Source organism: Heteronotia binoei, chromosome 1 (genome assembly GCF_032191835.1).
Source record: "Heteronotia binoei isolate CCM8104 ecotype False Entrance Well chromosome 1, APGP_CSIRO_Hbin_v1, whole genome shotgun sequence".
Classification (NCBI taxonomy): Eukaryota; Metazoa; Chordata; class Lepidosauria; order Squamata; family Gekkonidae; genus Heteronotia; species Heteronotia binoei.
The window spans coordinates 207,966,193-207,989,335 of record NC_083223.1 but is presented as its reverse complement, the minus strand read 5'-3'; the positions used below and the strand labels follow the sequence as shown (position 1 = coordinate 207,989,335).

At 41.2% G+C, this 23,143-nt stretch overlaps 1 protein-coding gene across 1 annotated transcript in view; it reads left to right on the top strand.

The window, feature by feature from the left end:
* DTL (denticleless E3 ubiquitin protein ligase homolog) overlaps window positions 1-23,143 on the top strand; it is a 48,975-nt gene that overhangs the window by 22,987 nt on the left and 2,845 nt on the right. The window contains exons 11-14 of the mRNA XM_060247111.1: window positions 8,145-8,257; window positions 13,709-13,798; window positions 14,535-14,667; window positions 20,838-21,670. Coding sequence (XP_060103094.1) covers window positions 8,145-8,257; window positions 13,709-13,798; window positions 14,535-14,667; window positions 20,838-21,670 — 1,169 coding nt within the window. The remainder of the gene's footprint in view (window positions 1-8,144; window positions 8,258-13,708; window positions 13,799-14,534; window positions 14,668-20,837; window positions 21,671-23,143) is intronic.

Below are 23,143 nucleotides of genomic sequence, written 5' to 3'. Positions count from 1 at the left end.
GAACAGGGGCAGACAGCGGGGATGTGGATGGCCAGATGAAACCCTGTTCCAGGTTTTTGGCAAGGAAGTCCCACAGGGCTGCTAGCTCCAGTTTGGACAGGGGTAGAGCCGCCCCATAGGCAGGGGTGCCCCTGGTACCACATTGATGGCGCAGTCATAAGGCTGGTGCGGGGGGAGCTGGTCAGCCCCCTTTTCCTCAAAGACATCGGCAATGTCTGTGTAGGCCAGGGGAAGTACAGGATCAGCAGCCGGAGCGGCGGCGGCCAGGGTAGCCAACCAGGCTTGGTGAGGACAAGGGCCCTTGAAGCTCAGCTTTCCCTGTGCCCAGCGCATGAGGGGGTTGTGTTTTACGAGCCAGGAGAGTCCCAGAATGAGGGGGAAACGGGGCATGCTAGCAACATCAAATTGTACTTGCTCGTGATGGTGTTGGATCTTGAGCGTGACTGGGTGGGTCTCCTGGGTCACCGGAGCGGAGGAGGCACCCATTGATGGCTTCAACCAGGGTCAGGGTGTCTTTGTCCTGCACTGGGATCTGGTGTTGCTTCACAAAGGCCACATCGACGAAGCAGTGGGAGGCCCCGGAGTCGATCATGGTATAGACGAACTGTCAGTGCCCGTCTGGCAAGCCGAGTGTGACTGGTACGAGGAACAAGCCCTGGCTGGTAACGTAGGGTTCAGGGGACCCAGCTAGGTGCCCCAAGTCGGGGGGTCCACTCAGACTTGGGGCTGGTCTTTTACTGGTGGTGGTGGCATAGTACTGGGCTGGCTGCGCTTGACTGGGCAGCCGGAGAAGTGCCCCGCCCCTCCACAGTACAGGCAGAGATTCTGTGAGTGGTGCCGTGCTTTTTCCTCTGGGGTGAGCTGCGGTCGTGCAGCCCTGGGTTGCATGGGCTTGGGGTCGTCACCATCACTAAGCGGCGGGGCAGCTGAAAGGGATGGGCACTGCTTCACACTTGGAGGCAGTCTTCCAGGCAGTCATTGATGCAGAGACACAGTGTGATTAGGCCTTGCAGTGTGGCTGGTCAGTCTACTCGTGCCAGCTCATCAAGGACTTCATCAGCCAGCCCTTCCATATACTGGTCCATGGAGGCAGCCTCATTCCAGGCCAGGTCTTGGGCCAGAAGTTTGAACTCTGTGGAGTACTGGGAAACCGAGTCTCTACCCTGCTTCAGGGTCCAGATCTTCCGATTGGCGGTGGCTGCTTGCTGGGGATTAGCAAAAGCTACCGTCATATGATCCAGAAAGCCCTGGTAGTCAGCAGGGGCGATGGGGTTAGAAGCAAGGGGGTAGCCCATTTAGCTGCCTGCCCCTTTAAGAGACTGACAGCGAAGCATACCTTGGTCTTCTTGTTGGGGAAGTCTCTGGCACGTAGTTCAATATACAGTTTGCACTGTGCCAGGAATGCAAGAAACTTCTCCACCTTCCCAACGAACTTCTCTGGGGGAAGCACTGGGCATTTGGGTGGGGCAGCGACAGTGGCTTGCTGATGTTGCAGGTGAGCCACCATTTAAGTGAGGTGCTGTACCTGAGTGAGCAAGGCTGCCCAGAGCCTCTGCTTGCCTCCTCATCCATCTTGTGGAGTGAGTGTTTGGGTGGAAGCAATCTGTCACGTTCTCAGGAGTCCAAAGCCAGTCCAAGATCAAAGTCCAGGAAGTCAAGCAGGAGCCAAGTCATCAATGCAGAATCACAAACCGGAATCAGAAGTCAATGTCCAAAAGTCAAAAGGTTAGGGTGTCAAGGAAATCAAGCATGTCAGGATCAAGAAGGAGCGTGGATGCAAGCCAGAGAATAGATTTGTTGCTTCCACAAGGTTACCAGGTCCTGGGTGGGAGCTATATGGGAGTCTCAATCAGCCTGCTCCCTGGGTGACAGTGACTCTGCTAGAACTCAGGGCTGAGAGATCTGAAGCATCGGCATGCCTCACGTCTTCGCTCTGAAAGTTCTTTCTGGAGCCTGCTTTGAACTCTTGAGATGGGAGGAGGTGAGCTTGGAGGAGATTGATCATTAACAGCTGACACTGGTGCCTGAAGAGTGATTGATGGGCCAGCTGCTGTTTGTTCAGCTGAGGAACTGGCTGGCAACTCTTCCAGGTGTGTTAACCCTTCCAGCTCCTTCTTGTCAGGTCTCATGACATCCCCCTGGTTTCTGTGTTTTAAACAATTTTATTGGTAACATATGGTAACAATTTCCATTAATAACTTCTTTTCATCTATCCCATATGCTTCTTTCAAATCATCCCTCCCCCCGTTACTTGACCCCCGCCAGTGTTATTTACTCAAAATACTAACATTAAAAGGTACCCTTAATTCCTAAGAACTAAAATTAATATTCTTTCTTCTCAAGTTTAATCATTATCAAAAATTGTCCAAAGTCCTTTTACTTTCCACTCATTTTCTACATAACTTCTAAATTTTTTCCACTCCCTTTTAAAATCTTCTAAATCATAATCTCTTAAAGTTCTTGTTAATTTGTCCATCTCACTCCATGTCATAACTTTTACAATCCAATCCCATTTTTCTGGTATTTTTTCTTGCTTCCATAACTGTGCATATAGTGTCCTAGCAGCTGAAAGTAAGTACCAAATTATAGTTCTATCTTCTTTTGGAAATTTTTCCATTTTTAATCCCAACAGAAAAGTCTCTGCAGCTTTCTTGAATTCATATCCCAAGATCCTAGAAATTTCTTGTTGGATCATCTGCCAATACTTTTTGCCCTTTCACAAGTCCACCACATATGGTAGAAAGAACGTTCATGTTTATTACATTTCCAACATCTGTCTGGCATCTTGTTATTCATCTTTGACAATTTTTTAGGAGTCATATACCATCTATACATCATTTTAAAACAGTTCTCTAATACTCTGACATGTTGAATGTTTCATAGAGTTCTTCCATAAATATTCCCATGTATCCCTCTGTATTTCTTTACATTTATTGCCCATTTAATCATTTGAGATTTCACTACTTCATCTTCTGTAGACCATTTTAAAAGTAACTTATAAGTTTTTGAAATTAATTTTTCATTATCTCCAAGCAGAATTTTTTCCATATCTGTTTGCTCTCGTCTTATTCCTTCAGTTTTAATATCATTTTCCACAAACTCTTTATTTGTTGCATTTGAAACCAGTCGTATTTGTTATTCAACTCCACAGCAGTTTTCAATTGTATTTTGCCACTTCGTATTTTTAATAGTTGATTGTATGACAGCCATTTTTCCTCACCTGTCTCAGCTGTTATTTTTATCACTTCTGTTGGCACTATCCATAATGGTTTTCTTTCATCACCATATTTCTTATATTTCATCCAAGTATTCAACAAATTATTTCTTATATAATGGTGAGAGAAAAAACTATCCATGTTTTTCTTCCCATAATATATATAAGCGTGCCAGCCGAATTTATTTCCATGACCTTCCAACGCTAAAAGTTTTTTATTCAACAGCGTCACCCAATCTTTTATCCACACTAAACAAACTGCTTCATGATATAATCTTAAATCTGGTAATTGGAATCCTCCTCTTTAGCATCTATTGAAACTTTCATTTTAATCCTTGGTTTCTTCCCAGCCCATACAAATTCTGAAATCTTCCTTTGCCTTTGTTAAATTGTTTACTGTCTTTCACAATCGGAATAGTTTGAAACAAATACATTATTCTCGGCAAAATATTAAATTGCAGCTATTCTTCCAAGCAATGACAAGTTAAGCTTATTCTATTTTATCATATCTTCATCCATTTTACGCCATAGCTTTTCATAGTTATTTTTGAACAGGTCAATATTCTTCTTTGTTATTTCCACACCCAAATATTTTACTTTAGAGGTAACTTCACATCCTGTTAGTCTCTGCAACTCCTTTTGTTTATTTACTTGCATATTTTTACATAAAAATTTTGATTTTTCTTTATTAACATAAAATCCCTCCAGTTCTCCATATTCTTGTATTTTAGCTAACAACAAAGGTGTTGTGTAGGATTTTCATTTATAAACATTATATCATCTGCAGATGCTCTATATTTGTAAATAAATCCTTTAACTCTCAACCCTTCTATTTATCATCTTGTATTTGCATCAATAAAATTTCAAGAGTCATAAACAACAAAGGTGAAAGTGGACAACCTTGTCTTGTACCTTTGCTGATTATCATTTCTTCTGTAAGATCTGCATTTATACATAACCTTACACGTTGTTTAGTATATATTGCCTTTATCATTCTTATAAAGTTTTCCCCCAACTCTATGTTTGCAGTAATGGAGAAAATAAAGCCCCAGTTCAAATTGTCAAAAGCTTTCTCTGCATCCGCAAAGAATAATGCAACTTCGTTCTCTGGATGTCTTTCATAATATTCTACAATATTTACAACAGTTCTAATATTGTCTCTTATTTGCCTTTTAGGGAGAAATCCTGCTTGGTCTTCCTTTATGAAATTTATCAAATATTGTTTAAGTTGTTATAGTCATTATTTAGTAATGAAATTGGTCTATAGTTCTTTACATTCGTGACATCTCTATCTTCCTTAGGAATCAAAGAAATTACAGCTTCCTTCCATGTATTTGGTATTTTCCCTTTTATTCTTATCATATTCATCAATTTTTGAAGTTTCGGTACTAATTCTTTAAAAAAATTTAAAAATTTTGCCATATATCCATCTGGCCCAGGTGTTTTTCCAATTTTCATTGCATTAATCGCTGCTTCAATTTCTATTTTTTCAATTGGATCATTCAAAATTTTTTTCATATATTCAGTTAAGGGTGCTATTTTAATCTTTTGCAAATACGCTTCCATCCTTTCCTTCTTTACTTTAACACTTTTAAATAATTTAGCATAGTACTTAAAAAATTCTCTCTTTATTCCTTCTTGATCTACTATCTCTCTTCCATCAACCACAATTTTATTAATAATTTTACTTCCTCTTTTTCTTCAGTTGCCAGGCCAAATACTTTCCAGGTTTACTCGCTCCCTCAAAGGACTTCTGTTGTAATTTCTTCAAATTCCATTCCAATTCCTTATTTAACAAATGTCTCATTTGTGCTTGTAGTATTGTAATCTCCCTTATTTCTTTTTCCCTGGCCTTTTCCTCAGTTCCCCTTCTTTTTCCTTTATTTCATTTTGAATGTCCAACATCTGTTTTTCTTTTGCCCTTTTGTCCTTATTGTTTAATGTAATCAATATTCCTCTCATTACGGCTTTATAAGCATCCCACACCATCTGAAATTCTATATCATCTTTATCATTTATTTGGAAGAGAGCTTTAGTTTCATCTTCTAGAGATGTCACTAATTCTTTATTTTGTAGTAAATCTTCATTTAATCTCCATCTTCTCACTTTTTTAGACAGTTTTGTAATCCATAATATTAGGTTATGATCTGCACCTATCTTCGGTATTTTCTTAGTTATAAGGCCTAAGTCCTTTGTACCCCATAACATGTCAATTCTGAAAAAGGTATTATGTCTTGCTGAAAAAAATGTATAATCTCGTACTTCAGGATTAAATTTTCTCCATATGTCTTCCAAGTTTTCTTGTTTAACCAGTTCAAAGAAGGATTTTGGCAATTTTCCTTCTTTATTGTTATATTTCCCCAGATCTGTCCAATGTATTCTGAATTGTTCTATTAAAGTCTCCCATAATCATGACCTGGTCGTATGTCACTTCATCAAGTTGTTTTATAATGTCTTTTAAAAAAAATCTTTTGCACCATTTGGTGCATACAGTCCCAATAAAATTTTTTCGCATTTATTATTACTTCTACTGCCACAAATCTTCCATCTTTATCTTTAAATATTATTTTTGGGTCCAATTCTTGTTTAATATAAAAAATCACACCCCTTTTCTTCTGTTCAGCCAATGAAAAAAATTCCAGTCCCAATTGTTTATTCCATAAAAATTTATAATCCTTTTGTTTAATATGAACTTCTTGTAAGCAAATTATATTACAGTTTTGTTTTTTAATCCAATGAAATGTTGCCTTTCTTTTTTGTGGTGAATTTAGTCCATTTACATTCCAAGATAATAATTTATAATCCATCATGGCGCAAATTCTTTATTCTCTTCATAAAATTTACGCAGCTCCTGTGTATTTGTAATTGTATTCCTTCTTCCTTGTAGCTCAAAGCGCAAACTTTCAGGTATTATACATCCCCCTGGTTTCTAAGAGTTGGTAGCCAGCTGCATATTCTCTTTTCAGGCCACCAGAGAGCAGCAAACACTGAAAGGCTCACTGTGTCATTTGGGAAACCTGCAGGTGTTAATAGCTTTCCCTCTTGTACTTGGACTCAAATCTTTCTCCTTTTTTAGTAGGAGGGGTGTGTACATATTTGCCTCTAGAACCTAATTATTTTGCCTTTTAATAGGAATCAGACATCCTGTCTGGCAGTTTCCTGATCATGGGTTGTGTCTTTTTCCAAGTACACTTTTGCTTCTTTTAGCCTTCATATGGCACTGAATGAATGACCCATGAGATGGTAGTATGGACTGCAGACAATGCTTGTTTCAGTTGTGTAAACTTCTAAATTAAAAAATTTACAAGCTCACCTATACATACCTTCATTGGTGGTTGAAAGTGGGAACCATTTTGTGTAAAGCTTCCTTACCTGTTTTCTTGGAGGCAAATCTTACATGCTGCAGGTGATTAAATTAGCTTTAAGGAATGCAAACCATTTTATGTTTGAATTTAGGTTTAGCGATCAGCATTAACTGCCAGAATTCAGTCACTAGAGGAAAGGAGATCAGGAAACCTCTCTGGGCCTGAGCCTGAAAAGATGAATAGATAGCTTCTTCCTAGAAAAGCCTACTTAGTTCATGTATACAAGGACTCTAACAGTTATATCTTTTGACCAGATGCTGCTGCAGCTTTTGGCCTCTGTATAAAGAATGCACATAGCTAGCTTCCTTTCCAGGGTTGATGGAGGGCCTTGATAACACTCTGTGCTAAGCCTAGGAATGTGCCCTTTCCACCTCCGCAGTCATCTTGGAGTGATCTGCACGCAACTCTCCCTGATGCTGACTGGCACTTCCAGTCCTTTGCATGCCAAGTGTGGCAGCTATTTGGGGCCATAGTTCCGAGGCTTAATAGATCAGGTGGTGGGGATGTATTATGGAGTTCTTTAAAATAGCCAAGTGACCTGTGTCCCTTAGCCCATGCCCAGCCTCCTTAAGAAACAGGATCCCCATGGCAGGAAATGAAAGGAGCAGCAGCGTCTTTGTTGAGCATTCGATCTGAGAAGTGCTGAGTGCTTAGAGATTTAAGGAGGTTCCTGGAACAGGTGCACTTAGAGACCAAGAAGTATAGCCAAACTGTTGCAGGGAGTGAAGAGACAGGAATAAAGTTGCTGTATCCTGCTGGTCAAATGGTTGCAACATTAGGAGTCCCAGCTTCAAACCAGGCTCTTGCTGCTTTATGAAGATAGGGTTTTTTTTAAAAAAAAAGTTTGGACTGAAGTTTTGCTTTGATTTTCTCATACATGAGAAAACTGAAGATGTGCCTGCGATAAAACAAACCTTTCAGCTGTTTCCCATTTTGCTTGATTTTGGATATAGATAGATGTCTAATATTTTAGGGGGTTCAGTTTTACTAACAGTAGGAAGGATTATACAGGTTTGAAAGGTTTGGAAGAAAGATACAAAATGTTTCCATCTCTTTATTATTCAGAAGAATATTTTACTCTTCACAATATGCATTTTTCACTACAGGAATACCAAGGACAACAATATTACATTAGTTATTTCTTATTATCTTACAAATCAGTTCTTGCTCAGGTTTTCCAGATTCTATTTAATTTGAACACAGAATAAATTTGGGTGGAATATTTGGGGGTAAGAGAAATGGCTTTTGTATGACCAGCCCAAACTGTACTAGTCAAGGAATATCTGTGCAATGTAAGACCTATGTTCATACATTACAGACCTCTTCTTGGAGTCTTGCTTTCTGTCCATTGTCCCTGCCCATATTTGGCCTTTCTGTGCTTGGGGTTGCCCAACTAGCAAATTGGAAAGCCTCAGGCCCAGAGCAAAAAGGAACATGCTTAAATAGCTTGCTTCTGTGGGTATGTGAACAGATGAGGAAAGCCTGTATTATTGGCCTTTGTTTAGCTGGCTGATTCCCAAGCTGTGAACTGTCTGGCATTGTGCTTTGTTTTTGTCAAATCTCAGTATCGACTTTCAATGGACATCAGAATTCCAGTTTCTATGTCAAATCAGGCATCAGCCCAGGTGACCAGTTCTTGATCAGTGGCTCAAGTGACCAGAGTGCCTGTATCTGGAAGGTATGTTCCTCCAAACAACTGAAAATCTCTGTGCTGAGTTTGTTCTCTACAGTACTGTATTTTCTCCTTGTTCACTGTGCATTTCTGCATGTGCAAGAGAGAATTTCAAAGTATCACTTGGGTGAGTTCCTGGCATGCTTTGCCCAGAGTATGCAGCTGTCAGTGCAAACACTGATATAAAACAGAAGTAACTTCCTGCCTCTCTCATCATTCCTGCTTATTACAAGTTGCTGATCTTAATCTGGTTTTAATGGGCCTTTATAAATCCCCTTCCAATCCTGTTTATTCAGCCAGCTATGACAGGCTAAAAGTTTTTGCTTCATCCTTAAGAGTAGTCCCACATTAACCAGAGTCTAATGGTCAAATAGTTTTCCCCCAGCCCTCCCTAGGCACTTTCCCTAGTTTATAAGCTTTTGCTTCATCTCTGTGTTGCTTTCTCTTGTCCTCCATGCTGGTTAGTTTCAGGAGCAGTTGCTTCTGCATTACTCTTATGGTCCAGTCTAAGCCTTCTGCAATATTCCTAATTGCTGGCTGGCAGCTGAGAAGCTTCACTGACATATTGAACTGGGGGTGGGGGATGTGAATTTATCTGTATTTTTCCACCAAAGGATGTGATTTAGACCTCAGATCTATAATAACAGCATAAAGTAGCTTTTGCTAAAATAAAACATTTCACTAAACTATAGTTATCTCATGACTAGACCTATCTGACTCTAGGAAGCTTATACCTAGAAAATCTTGTTGATCTCTAAGGTGCTACTGGATTCAAATCTAGCTCTTCTACTGCAGGTGAACACTGCCCTATGAAACAAGAATAATCGCATGTACTAAATGCTAGTCTTGATCATTGTGAAGGAGCTTCCTCCTCCCCTCTGCCCTGTTCAGACAACACTTCTTCCATAGTGCCACATATTGACTTGGCATTCAAGAGGGATAATGAGGATGCTATCTCTGCTCATGATATCTCTTGGATGTTATGATGGAAAAGAACAGAATCTCCAGATCTGCAACTTTCAGGTCATGCCTTGGTATTTTATGTATTAAATTCTAAAATGACAGCAAGTGTAGCAGAACACTCTTTCTAAGCCAGTATTTCTGGAGTCAGTATGGTGTAGTAGGATCTTTTTTCTTTCTTCTCAGCATTCAGGCCAAGTCACACCAAGCACTAGCCTTTATTTTTCTCATGCAGTTTCATACTGCAGCTGTAGTCATGAGAATGGCCAGCTATTTTGTACAGCCAAACACTCAAGGGTGTGATTGGCAACAATAAACACTGCTTCTTATGTGGACCAGCATCTAACCGTGTATTTGTCTCCCATTTATGCTGGTGCTGACACGTGTAGACTTAACTGGTGCTGACACGTGCCATTGACTTAACTGCAGCATTTCATACTTGCCAACAATTCCTGCCAATCCCAATCAGTATTGCTTGATTGCACAGCCAACTCCCTCCAGTTTCTTATCCTGTAATCTACCCTCTTGGAGTTTTTTCAATAGGTGGGAAAGCTACATAGATGTCTGCCACTTTATACATGCTGGGTTAAATCCTTGTTCCATTTCTAACCTTTGTGCCATGACAAAGCTGTTGTTGAAGTCCCCCCTGCCCACACACACACACATGCTGCTTTATTTCTGTGGAGGCTGTTCTATGTGAGCTCTCCTTAGATTTGTCTTATTCCTATATCAATATTTGGGATAACTCTAAAAGCTGCACCAGAGAATGCATTCTGGTCATTGCTACTTCTGTGCTTAATTAATCTTCATTGTGGGAAATGGCTATGATCTTCCCTGATCCAGTAGAAAAGCTGCATAATGTCTATTCATCTTGCAGAATGCTGCATGCACCAGCACCCAAGGTATTTAGTGAGATTTACATGCCACTTTCCACCAAGTTCTGAAGTAGCACACATGAATAATTGAAACAACAAAAATGTAAAAGCCAATTTGTATCAGGTAACACAAACAATTACAATAAGATAATATGGAAGAAAAAACCAGGAAAACTAAATATGGCTTTGATAACATTTGGCAACTCAGTAATAAAAAAATGAACAAAATGCAGCATTGTCTCCTGGCTTACCTTCTTTCTGTAATGGCCACTTTGAATTTGGCCAGGAGGGGCAGGCTCTATTTAGCCACCTCTCTGAACATCCTCCAGGCCCCCAGTTGGGTGCAGACACACACATACACACCCTAAAATATACAATACCAAAAGGGGGGGGGGGAATGAAGGGAGAGGAAAGTGCAACACAAATGTTGGAAGTGACTGTTGATCGTATCTGGGTGGAACCCAGATACTCAATGCTGGAGATGAGCAGCCCTGCCTTTAAAACAAGCCTATGCCTGATTGGTACTTCCAGCAATGGAAAGCTGTTTCTGTACTGCAGCATTTATGGGCAATCCAATCTTTGTAGGTTGCATTTGGATTTTCATTTATTGCAGTACTTTTTGGGGGAAGGGGGGTGGTATTGTCAGGTGTCCCCCCTGTTCACTCATTCACATATTTCAGAAGGCTCCATTTATTCAAAGCTTCAGGTGTAACCAGCCCGGACTAGGTCTGAGTTAGAACTAATATGAATTAGCATAGAGGCAGTAATATACAATCACAAAAAACAGCAAAGGATACTTGCAAGCCCCCTCCCATACATTTTCCAAAGTCACTTTACTTTGAGAATAGTGATATACAGCACTCATTCCCAAGGCTACAATCTTGATATACATAGTTGCTATTAAGCTAGTTTATGCTAAGTCTAAACAGCAAGTGCAAAGGCCAGGGAAGGTTGGGAAAGAGAAAGGCAGATAAGGGGATGACAAGATGCATTCCAGAGAGGGAAACATTCAAACTAGCAGTACAGTATCCAGATTTAACTCTATATTGGCAAGGCACTTGACAGGTATCCACTGTGGTTTGCATCACTGTTAGTGGGATGAAAGTTTTGACAGAGGGACATATTCACAGGTGTCCACTGCCATAGTTCAGAACTCTAACCACATGTTCAGAATATTCCTATTCCTTTTGAATGCTGGATCTAGATCCTTTGCAAAATATGTCCCTTTTGCCTGTTCTCATTAATGCATGCAAGTGGAAGGGGGGAATCTGCTAAGTATAATCAAACATATTCTCCCGGTCTAGATCTTTTTTCCTTTAGGGGTGCTCATTTCCATGGTATTGCCTGCCTTGGCCAAGAGGCTGGGTTTTTGGACAGGGCATATGCTAAATACACAGGCAAGAAGCTGACCTTACTTGAAAGTTCTTGACTCAATCCAATTTCAACCAATTTTCCAATATTCTGCTTAGAAACTTATACAGCTTTTAAACTGCCAGACCCAAACAGCAGCTTCTAAAGAGAAAATGGAGCATCCTTTCTTCATGTCTTTCATACCTCCTTGTAAAGCCTCACTTAGGCACATGGTGAAGAATCTATTCACTTAGTCATCAGTGCAAATCCCCATCAAATATCACATTGCTAACAGTGACACATAGCTTCAAGAAGCAGATCCTACTGCAAAGCTGAAGCAAGTGTCTTGAGGCTGGCAGCTTCTTGATGTTAGCTTAGGTTGCTCCTTTTTCGGTGATGCATAGTAGGTGGAATGGCATTTGCCACTGGGGAATTACTTGAAGCTTCTTGGTTTGTACAGCTAGTTAGTAGGAACTGAAGATAATGCCTAAAACACATAACATACCATGGTATGAACACATACCATTGAAGCTAAACATCTTGCTGTATGAGCTAAATGAGTGGGAGACTGCCTGTGAACTATCTGTAAGCTTGTTTGAGGTTTCAGATCAGAGCAGGGTAAATGTGTGGCTGAAAAATCAGTGCTACTCCCCCCACTTCTTCATTGCCACTGCAGACAACCTACCGTAAGTATCTGGAAGATTGCATAACTTATTTCAAGTTGCAAAAACACATTTTGCAGATTCTTCGGTACAAAATTAAGAACAAATCTTTCCATGATTCATTGTCCATGTGGATATATTCAGGTGGGCAGCTGTGTTAGTCTGAAATAGTAGAACACATTTTGAGTCCAGTGGCACCTTTAAGACCAACAAAGGTTTATGCAAGATATGAGCTTGTGTGTGCCTGCACACAAAACTCATACCTTGAATAAACCATTGTTCATATGCTTAGGAGAGTAAGAGGTTAAGAAGTTGAAATGTTATTGGCTGGTAGCCGTAAGCCTGTGAAAATCTATGTTCGTTCTACATTGGCCCAAGCTATAGATATACTGTGATTTCTTAGAAGGGCAGGAAAGCAGAGTTCAGTTTGGTGAGAGCCAGTTTGGTGTAGTGGTTAAGTGTGCAGACTCTTATCTGGGAGAACTGGGTTTGATTCCCCACTTTTCCACTTACACCTCCTGGAATGGCCTTGGGTCAGTCATAGCTTTCGTAGGAGTTGTCCTTGAAATGGCAGCTGCTGTAAGAGCTCTCTCAGCCCCACCTGCCTCACAGGGTATCTGTTGAGGTGGGGAGGTAAAGGAGATTGTGACCACTCTGAGATTCAGAGTATAGGGCAGGATATAAATCCAATGTCGCCTTCAATTTGGTTTTCAGTTTTATTGGGTATTCATTAAAATAATCTTAGCTGCTATCCAAAGCATGCATGCCTGTTGACATCTGGCCTGGAGAAAAAATGTCTTATCCCTTTAACAGAGGCTTAATAGGATGTGATTTACCAGGTGATGTTATTTATACCTCTAAAATAGTAAAAAGCTTAAACTGCTTATTTCTACGCATTACGCCTCTGTTAAAGGTGCAAAACTTTATTCTCCAAGTTGTTGGCAGCTCTAGAAACCGGAGGACTAGCTGATGATTATGTCTAGTAGATGGTGGGGGGCGTCTGTGCACTGCCTTTTCCCATGACCAGAAGCAGAGTAAATCACAAAATGAGCCATTATGCACATTTGCCTTCTCTGTACTGTTCTCATAATTCAGTATTTGGGGTTCAATATTTGTGGTGCAGAACTTTGCCTAGATATGTTTCCAGTCCTTCTCAATGCTATGCCTACAGGCCTACCTATCACTTACTGAATATCTGTCAAATTTTGTATGAATGTAGGCACTACCTCAGCATGAAGTTTGTTCTCTGTTTCCTTTAAGTGCAGGTAGCACTGCGGGGAACAGCGTCTATAGTGTGAATGACAGATTTGTGCACCTCAAAGACTAATATATTGTGGCATCAGCTTTTATGAACCAAAGCCCACTTTGTCAGCAACACTGAAGGGCAAGGCCTCTGTTTGCAGTACCTCCCCCTTTCTGCCATTTGTAGTTTTGGATATAAATAGCTCTGCTACTAAGCATAATCTTTTGTGCATCTGGCAAAGTGAGTTTTGGTTCATAACATTTGTTACTTTTACAGTGAAGAAACTCCTTTGAAGACTTTGAGAAGGCTTGTCCTTTTCCACTGTTTTCAGTAGGGACATTTTACAATTTTGCTTTTTTTTTTTAAGGTGTCGGAGCCTCAGCTTCCTCCCATAATGCTTCATGGTCACATGGAAGAAGTCACTTCAGTTGCTTGGTGTCCTTCTGACTTTTCCAAGGTTTGTTTTTACAATTTGAGTATTTTGTGTCTTTGGAAAACTTAAACGCATTAATGAAAGACAAAATATAGTTTCTCAGCTTTCCTTGCTTTCAAAACATAGGTAGCTGCTCCTATTTCCAATAGCTGTAGGCGCCTGTCTCCAGGTGACTTTATATTTTTCTTTGCTGAATCTCCCTTTAGAGGTTCTTGGCCTATTAAGTCAGCTCCTGCCTCTTCTTGCTTTACCTGTACACAAAAGTTTGTGCATTCATAGTGAGTTGGGGCTGTAGTAATGTAATGGACTGTTATTAGAAGCTAGAAACTCCCTGATCCAAATTTCACCTCTTTTGTTGCCTCAGTAGATGACCATAGGCAAAGATCTGACTTGCAGCTTCCTGTCTGCTGTTATCACTACAGCTAATTCTAAATGTAGGAGTTTCTGCATACTTGGGGACACCCTAAATATGCAGAGAAAATTGACTACACATATTGATCCAGAGAGAACCGAATATGCTCCAAGAGGCACCAAATGCTGTGAGCAACTGGGAGCTACTTAAAATGTTGGGGAGGAGGCTGATGGATTTGTTAATAATGTAATATTGTTTTGTACTAGGATTAAACTCAGACTTCCTCATTAGGAATCTTCATTATAACTGAAAACGTTATGCGGCTGGCCATGCTTCCAGTCTCCTCAACCTTTTCTCCTCTCCACTTTGGGAGGTGCAGTTATTCTCATCTGATTCTTGCTGTTGTAGATTGCCACATGCTCCGATGACAACACCATAAGGATTTGGCGCTTAAGACGAGGAAAGGAAGATGAGTTATCAAACAAAAGCAATGTGGTGTCCTCAGCCTGTCGGAGGAAAGTGGGAGAACAGAATGAAATAGGTAAGCTTATCAGAAAAGACTGCACACTTCTTATCCCCTGACTGGGGACTGGAGCTTGGGGAATTCCCCCCCCCCCCCTCAGGACAGACATCCATATGCTCCGTTCAAAAATGGTTTTGGCAACAGACTTTGCATGTATGGGCAAATGCCTGGTAGAATACAGGATACAAATCTAGCCTGTAGGTGAATTTTCTGTATAAATATATTGGGCCTAGTAATTAAAAACACTCCTGGGGGGGTACAGGTGGCCAGGGTGATGTGCAGTGGGTGTGACGGAGCTACCACTGAAGGAAATCCTTTCTTAACTGATGTGTCAGATTGAATATTTATTTATTTATTTGATTTTATTTATATCCCGCCCTCCCTGCCGAAGTAGGCTCAGGGCAGCTCACAACATAAAATCCCACAAACAATTTATTTATTTATTTTATTCGATTTATATCCCGCCCTACCCCACCGAGGTAATTAAATTAATAAGTATTAAAATTACACATTCAGTAATAAAATAGATATGCAATGATTAAAACAGTTAAAACAGAATATTGAATTGGTGCTATTCTGGTAGCGACGCCTTGAACATATGAAGCTGCCTTATACTGAATCAGACCCTTGGTCCATCAAAGTCAGTATTGTCTTCTCAGACTGGCAGCGGCTCTCCAGGGTCTCAAGCTGAGGATTTTCATGCCTAGTTGCCTGGACCCCTTTTTGGAGATGCCAGGGATTGAACCTGGGACCTTCTGCTTACCAAGCAGATGCTCTACCACTGAGCCACCGTCCCTCCCCTTCTTCCACTTCTCTTAAATACTGGTGGCGAGTCAATTGAATGCCAGCCAGAAGAGGACAGTCTTGCAGGCCCTGCAGAACTGCACAAGGTTCCGCAAGGTCCTCACTTCATCTGGTAGTTGGTTCTACCAGCAGGGGGCTACAATTGAGAAGGCCCTGTCTCTGGTTGATTTCAATTGGGCCTCCTTCGGCCTGGGAATTACTAGTAGATTTTGTGATTCCGATCTAAGTACTCTCTGGGGAACATGTGGGGAGAGACGGTCCCTAAGGTAGGCAGGTCCTAGGTCATATAGGGCTTTAAAGGTAATAACCAGCACCTTGTAACAAATCTGTTATACTATTGGTATACAATGTTGAAATGCATTGAAGGCATATAGCCAGACTAGAGCTCAGTGTTGCCCAGCTTAGCACAATTCTCAGACAAGCCGTGTCTTGTAATAGGTTAAAAAATTGCAAACTACTAGGCCCCTCCCCTGAGTCGCTGTGAGGTGATTTTATACTGTGCAATTTATTTATGCACAAACAATTTATTGTGAAGCTGGCCATTTAAATGTGAAGCTGGCCATTTATCTGTGAAGCTGGCCATTTAAATCCATTCACAATGTGGTCTATAGCTTGGCTGGCCATATAGCATGTAGTCACATTCCCATCACCCTGATATGTATCAGTTTGGTAAATCAATAATATGTACTTGCTTACATTGCATGCCACTTTATCATAACTTCCTCCCCCTCACCCCTATAGAGATACTACCAGATTTGGTCTGAATGTTTTTCTTGATTGTTGAATTAGTTTATTTAACTGGATATGAATCACATTCAAGATAGCTGACTCTGGAAATATTCATACATTAAAAGCCTGAAAATGAAAGCCAGCATTTTAGCTTAGCACCATTTTCTCTATTTGGTTGGCAAGATTGCTTGGGGTCAGCATACCTCTCTTTGAGTGGCAGGTGCTGGAGCAAATCTGTTGCCTTCATGTTTTTGCTTGAAAGCTTCCTGGGAGCATGTGGCTTCTCCCACCTGCAGTGGGTGATAGATGGGATGGTCTTTTGGTCCCATGCAGCATCCTTACTCTTTTGTTTTTCCAGGGGGAAGGAAACTCATTCCTTATATTCACACAACTGTTGCTGCTACCTCATAACTCTGTGGAATCAGAAAGCATGTGAAACTTCAGTAGCTCTTAACACACATAATTTCATTAGCCCAGCAGACGATTAACTATCCTGCAGGGCATTTTATTTCATCTTGGCAGTGCATAGTTCCTGTTCCATTAACTAAACCCCAGCACACCCTTTCCTGCAGAACAGGTGCCTCCTCCTTTCTACTCTTTGTGTAGAAAAGCTGCTGTAAGGATGTGAGTCAACTCCTTTCTTGTGTCTAGAAATGTTCGGTCCTTTCTGTGCTTGGAAAAACCAACAAGCATCTGTAAACTGAAAATGTCTTTTAAGTTCTTCAAGCATAGCTATGTTCCATCTTTTTGCGGCGGGAAAGTATTCTAGAATATTACAAGAAATGTAAACCAAATACAGCTTCCTGGTTTGAATGGACTTATACTAATTATAAGACACTATATCCAAACAATCATATGCCTTAAACAAAGAAGTTAGATCAACAGAATTTCCAGTTTCACCATTGTTGCCATTGTTGTCTGGTGGTCCAGACCTAACTGCCACCTTTCCTTTCCCTAGTGGGGCTGGAAATAATTTGTACCCATAGCATTGGTTCATACAGTAAAAGCTGCTTCTTAGGTTGTTGTACCCTCCCTATCTCTCAGAGTGGGATGGAGCCCAGCATGTACTCTTCCTATAAAACAGCGATAAGAAAAGAACAGTTTTGGTGGCAACATCATGGACTGCATGTAATGGCTGCTTAAATGATACTTAGAACTGACAAATGCTTGAGTCAAATTCTCAGGTGCCAATGAGTAAAATATTTATGCGCAAATAATGTTTGGTTTCTGTCCTATAGTATATTTTTCACAACTAGAAATGATGTAACAAGTTGTTCATTGGAACATCATTCTTTCTGTTGTGTAAATATTTATTTTTAGTTGCAAAATAGCATCGTAGTAAAAGGGAATCTTGGTGGGTACTAAATTGGGTGAAGAAACTTTGGTTTATGCAGAAAAGCAGGAAGTGTGTAAGGCTGAAGTTGTTTCCATTCAGGTCTGCTATCTGAAGCTTCCAGACAATTGAGACTGAGACAGAGGTTCTCTGGCTGGGTCGGGGAGACTTGGGCGTGGGGTGCCAGCTCCTAGCCTTTGACCATGCACCCTTAACGCCACACAGTCAAGAGCTTGGGTGTAGTTCTGGATGCCTCCTTGTCAATGGAGGTCCAGGTCACAAATGTTCTTCCAACTTCACCAAACCAGGCAGCTGGCCTCATCCTGTCCCACCCTGATCTAACCATAGTAATCCATGCAATGGTCAGCTCTAGGCTTGATTACTGTAACTCACTCTACACTGGGCTGCCCTTAATGCTGACCTGGAAGTTACAGCTTGTACTTACAAGGACACAGATAACTGCAAGTATACAACCTGTGCTTTGTCAGCTGCACTGGCTCCAAGTCGAGTACTGGGTCATGTTCAAGGTTTTAACCTTCAAAGCCTTAAATGATCAGGGACCAACATACCTGCAGGACCCTCCTCTACTGGTATGGCCCCCTTAGAACGTTAATTACAAGTTGTGGGGAGGGGAGCTGGGGCTGGGATTAAGTTTAATTAGACCTGTATTTTAGATTATTTGTTTTTGATTTATGCTTTTGTAGTTGTGTTGTGAACTGCCCTGAGCCGCTAACATGGAGGGTGGTATAAAAGTCAAATAAATAAATAAATGCAGGCTAAAGTTAGTTTTACAACAGCAGAAAGTTGCTGCATTAAAACTGGATGAAAACTAGGGTTTTTGGGGACTCATTAGGTGAGTTTTCACCTTCACAAGTGGCTTCTTTGTTGCTGTTCTTTCACTGGAAAGCAATCAGTTGCTTTGTCAACACAGAATTAACTTGCAGGAAACATGTAGAACAATAGGAGGGTAGCGTGCCAGTTCTTTCATAAAGTATGTGTGTCATTCACACACACAAATACATACGTCACTGCCTCTTAAGGAGCCCGCTGAAAGATAGTTTTACTTCCTATTTCTATAAATTTTGAAGGGGTTATTGTAGTCCTGGGTTCAGAACAACAAGCCTCTTTAGGACCTATCCATCATCATTAACATACTCCTTTCCAAGATCAAAATAGCACCCAATACTGTTTGTTTTATCTTGGCTGGCACCCTCCTCCACTGTCAACATTTGTTGTACCCTCCCCCTGCCCACAAAGTAGCCGGCAGTCTGAAATGGGATTGCTTTCTTCGCCATCTGATCTAAAATGTGTTATATATGTTTTTATTCGTAATGTACATCGCCCAAAGCCCTGCAAAAGCAGGGATTGGGCAATTCACAAATGTTGTTATTATTGATGATAATAAGTTGTACATGCATGTTGGTCCAAGCGAAATCCAAAAACAAGAGCAAAATCCATGGACCAGCCAGATTGAAACACAATGTTGTGCAAGGATTCAGGTTTGCCAGAGGCCTTCATTAAGCTGGATATTACAAAGTTGAAAATAGGAGAAGGTAGGTTTTCCAGGCCATGATCTTACAGGCATCCTTTGTGAGATGCCAGCAGGTAATTAGCTTCATGTTATTGATCTCCTGAAAGCTACATTCAGTCCACCTCCATTGTCTGTGTTCTCAGTACAGCATCCACCAGAGTCCAGCTCCATGACCAACTTCATAGACATTAATTTCAGCTACTACAATATGCTCCCTTCCTTGGCCTTAATTGTCCAAGTCCTTGTCAAATGATGTCAGAAGCTAAAAACTGTGTCAGCACTTTCCCATAATTTCTAGTTTACTCAGAAGTAAAACCCGTTTTGCTCTGTGGATTTTGCTTTCAGGTATACATGCTTGGGATGGAGCATTCAAGTTTCTTTATGTACTGTAATTTACATTCAGGACAGTGTTCTTTAAATGGTTGGGTAGGGCAACTTCCTCAAGCCAACCAGCCATCCTAGGGCCATTATCTATTTTACACTTAGCTACCAAGTTGTGCTATTCATCCTTTATGTCCAATGCAATTCTGACTATACCAGTAGTTCTAAAACCCGCCACCTTTCAGGACCAGTATTGCAAGCTAGGGCTCAGCTTGTACCCAGACACTTGTTGTTTAGGGGTCTCAGGCAATAGGTGCGCAATACGGCCATTGCATCTTGCACTGCTGGTGATTGGGAGGAGGCTGAGCCCCTGGAAATGAACAGGGCTTTATGGCAAATGAGGGCAGGAGAAGTGAATGGAACAGCTTCACCCACCCACCCACCCTCCTTTTCCTGCTGCAGGGAGAAGAGAAGCTTAGAAGATTTGCCTCTTGCCATGGCCTCTCAACTCACCTGCAAGGGACTGAGTCAGCCAAGGCAACTCTGGTGACCAATGGGGTGACAGATGCCACACCCAGATTGCCCTCACATCTTGGACTGAGTCAGAACTCACAGTTTGAAAACCATAGGCCTACTATACCAACCGGCAGGAACTCTTCAAGACCCCAGGCAGCTTTTGCCAGCCTTTTAATAGAGGTGGTCTTCATTAGAAATGCTGAGGGCTGAGCCTTGGATTTTCCATGTGTACACTTCTGCAAAATTGTGGGTACCCCAGTCCCACATGTTAGATGTTCTTATAATACTATGCATGGTCAGTGTCATAAGAAAGCACAGTAATCCCAACAAGAGCAACACAGAGAAGTGGGGCAATAGAAATAACAGACTTTGTGAACCAGCTGTGCACCAAGGGCTGCATAAGGAGGCGTCTAGTAATTACATCTCAGTAGTTTTAATTTCTGATTGTTTCAGTATTTTCTCTTTCTTGAAAGTTAAACACATTTTAAGGTAACTGGCAATGAAGGATCATGATTGAAAAACCATGGGATGAATTTAAGGGATGAATCTATCCTGATAACAACCCAAATTTAAAATAAAGCATATGTTTAATGTTTTTGATGAGTTTGTTAACAGGGAAAGGCAGACTAGAAATGACTTAAATAAAATAAATTTAAATATACATTTGCTAAGTCATCAAAGTACTTTTCCTGTCGTTCCAGCAACAGTACTGGTAGGGTAACCTAGTTGGACAAAATGGCTTTAGTTCCATAGCAGGAAGATTGCTGAATACCCTTTGATACACTTCAGAGGTAGTTGATACAAAGTCTTTAAGCTTCTTAATATCACTAGTTATTCAGGCAGTGAATTTCTCACATTCCATGTTGTTCAGGTGCTGCATGTCTTTGTTGAAACCTTGCTTTACTCAATCTTACAGCATATTGGCCTCACTTTGTACTTTTGTTTCTTCTTCAGAAACTCTAAGCAGCCAGCAGAGCACTCCTGCTAAAGTTACTACAATGAGCAGCCCCCATATTTCTTCACCACAGCCTGCAGCTTGTGCTCCAGCTTACATGGGAGATCTTCCTCTTCCCACAAACACACCCTCATCATCTTCTGTCACCCCATCAGCCACTCTGGCCTATACACCAGCAAGGCAGACGGAAGCCACTTCTGGTGCTTCACCCAAATCAGCATCTTCCTCAATTATGTCCATCAGGCAGTGGGTTACCAAGACTCCAAATTCATCTCCTGTCTTGAGGGGAGAAAAGACACTTTCTCCACGAAAAGCCCTGGCAGAGATTTCTCAAATTCTCCCTGCAGTCCCTTTCACTCCTAAATCCATATATTTGCAGCCTGAAACACGAGCCAAGAGGAGACTGGAATCCAGCAAGGACATTAATGCAAAACGGAAGTACCCCAAAAGTTGTAGTTGTGTGACAGACCTTGATGAAGTGCCTAAAAAATCCAGGCTAGAACACTACATTCCGACAGTGAATTCAAAACCCTGTGGTGGAAAATGTCTGACTCTTAATGGACTAGCAAAGACTATTCAAAGCCGGAAGGAGCCTTCCTCTCAACATCCAGCAGACTTAACTAATTTCCTAGTTCCTCTCAAGGTCTCTTGTGGTAGAATGGCTGACAAAGAAAATGGTTTGGCTGACAAAAACTGGCTGTCTGCTTTGGGGGTCAGGCTGCGAACTAACAGATCCGAAAACCAGAATGCATCAGGCAACAATGTTCAGTCATCACAGAGTTCTAGCACAAGACAACAGGAACCTGGGGCAGGAATTGGTTCACCAGCATCAGTAAGTAAATCAGGCATGGCTGCAACATCTTTGGCAGGGGATGAATGTTTGGGTCAATATCCTCCAAGTCCCTCTGCTGGATATTGCATTATACAGTAAAGGTGTCCTTTTGTTTGGCAAAGGAAAGTGGGGGAAGCCATTATTTAATACAGATGCTAGTGTGTATTCAAGCTGCTCCCAATCAGAAGTGTTAAGACACCACTGAAACTTGATTGAAATGCATAGTATTGGATTCCAGGGAGTCACAAAGAGAGCAATAGAGAAGAGCAAGGGTCCAGTAGCACCTTAAAGACTAACAAAATTTGCAGCAGGGTATCAGCTTTTGTGAGTTACTGTTCACTTCTTCAGAAAAAGAAGAGCGTAAGAGTTTTGTCTGTTTTCCTTTCCCACTGCAGTCCTTCTGTAACCCCTGAAAAACTACTTCTAGTGGTCCTGTAACTTTTGGAACAAACAGAATTGTGCCCTGAAGGATTGCAGCTAAAAGAGAGAAATAGCTTAGAAGAAATTGAGGAAGGTGGGGGGCAGGGGCATGATTTCTACAAATGCCTCTTTCTGACTGCTGCATTCCATACTGTTCCCTAGAGTTGTTTGTCCCCTTATCCCCTTGTTGCTGAGAAACTACATAGCATCCTTTTCTACCTGTTGATTACCTGATCTTCCTTTCCTGTTCTCGCACAGCAGGCCAAGTTGCACTGAGGATACAAAGAGCTATGAACCTAGTAGTGGAACATGAATGAGAATATGGGTGCAGTTTTTCTTTTCAGTGGCAGAAGGCTAGTGTTGGAAGGAACTTGTTCTTCCATTTCTGGAGGCCAAAACACAAGCAAGACTCCTGTGTTCAGTATAGTCCAGTTTGGTGTATAAGCTGATCTTTGTACTGAAGGCATGTAAAGAGGGAGGGGAATCTGTTTCAGGAAAGCACATCTACCCAGAGAAGTGTTGTGATGACATGTTTTATTTATTGATTTGATTTGATTTATATCCTGCCCTCCCTGCTGAAGCAGGCTCAGGGCGGCTCACAGCGTAAAATCACAACAGACAATTAAAATCAATAAATACTAAAAATTACACATTTAACAGTTAAAACAGAATATTAATGTAGTGCTATTTCAGTGGAATATTAATTTAGTGCTTTGTCTGAGTCAGTAGATGAGCACCTCAGAACTGCCTATGCCTTGAGGAAGTAAAGTTGCATCTTTACTTCTACACCAGCAATTATATGACTACAAAACTAAATTCTACCATCAGCTGTCCGGTTCAGGCTTATTAACTGCACAAATGCTAAGTGGTGGAACTGTACTAGCATGTGCCAGATGGGAATTTTTCATTTGACATTTCCAGGCTGATTTTACTAATCAAGAGCCGCTTTAAACAGACAAATGCAAACTATGAGGAGGTATGACGTTTTGGGGTGAGATCTTCAGAGGTTGTCTTGCTTGTCATCAGGAAGGAGGGGATGAGAATTATAAAGCA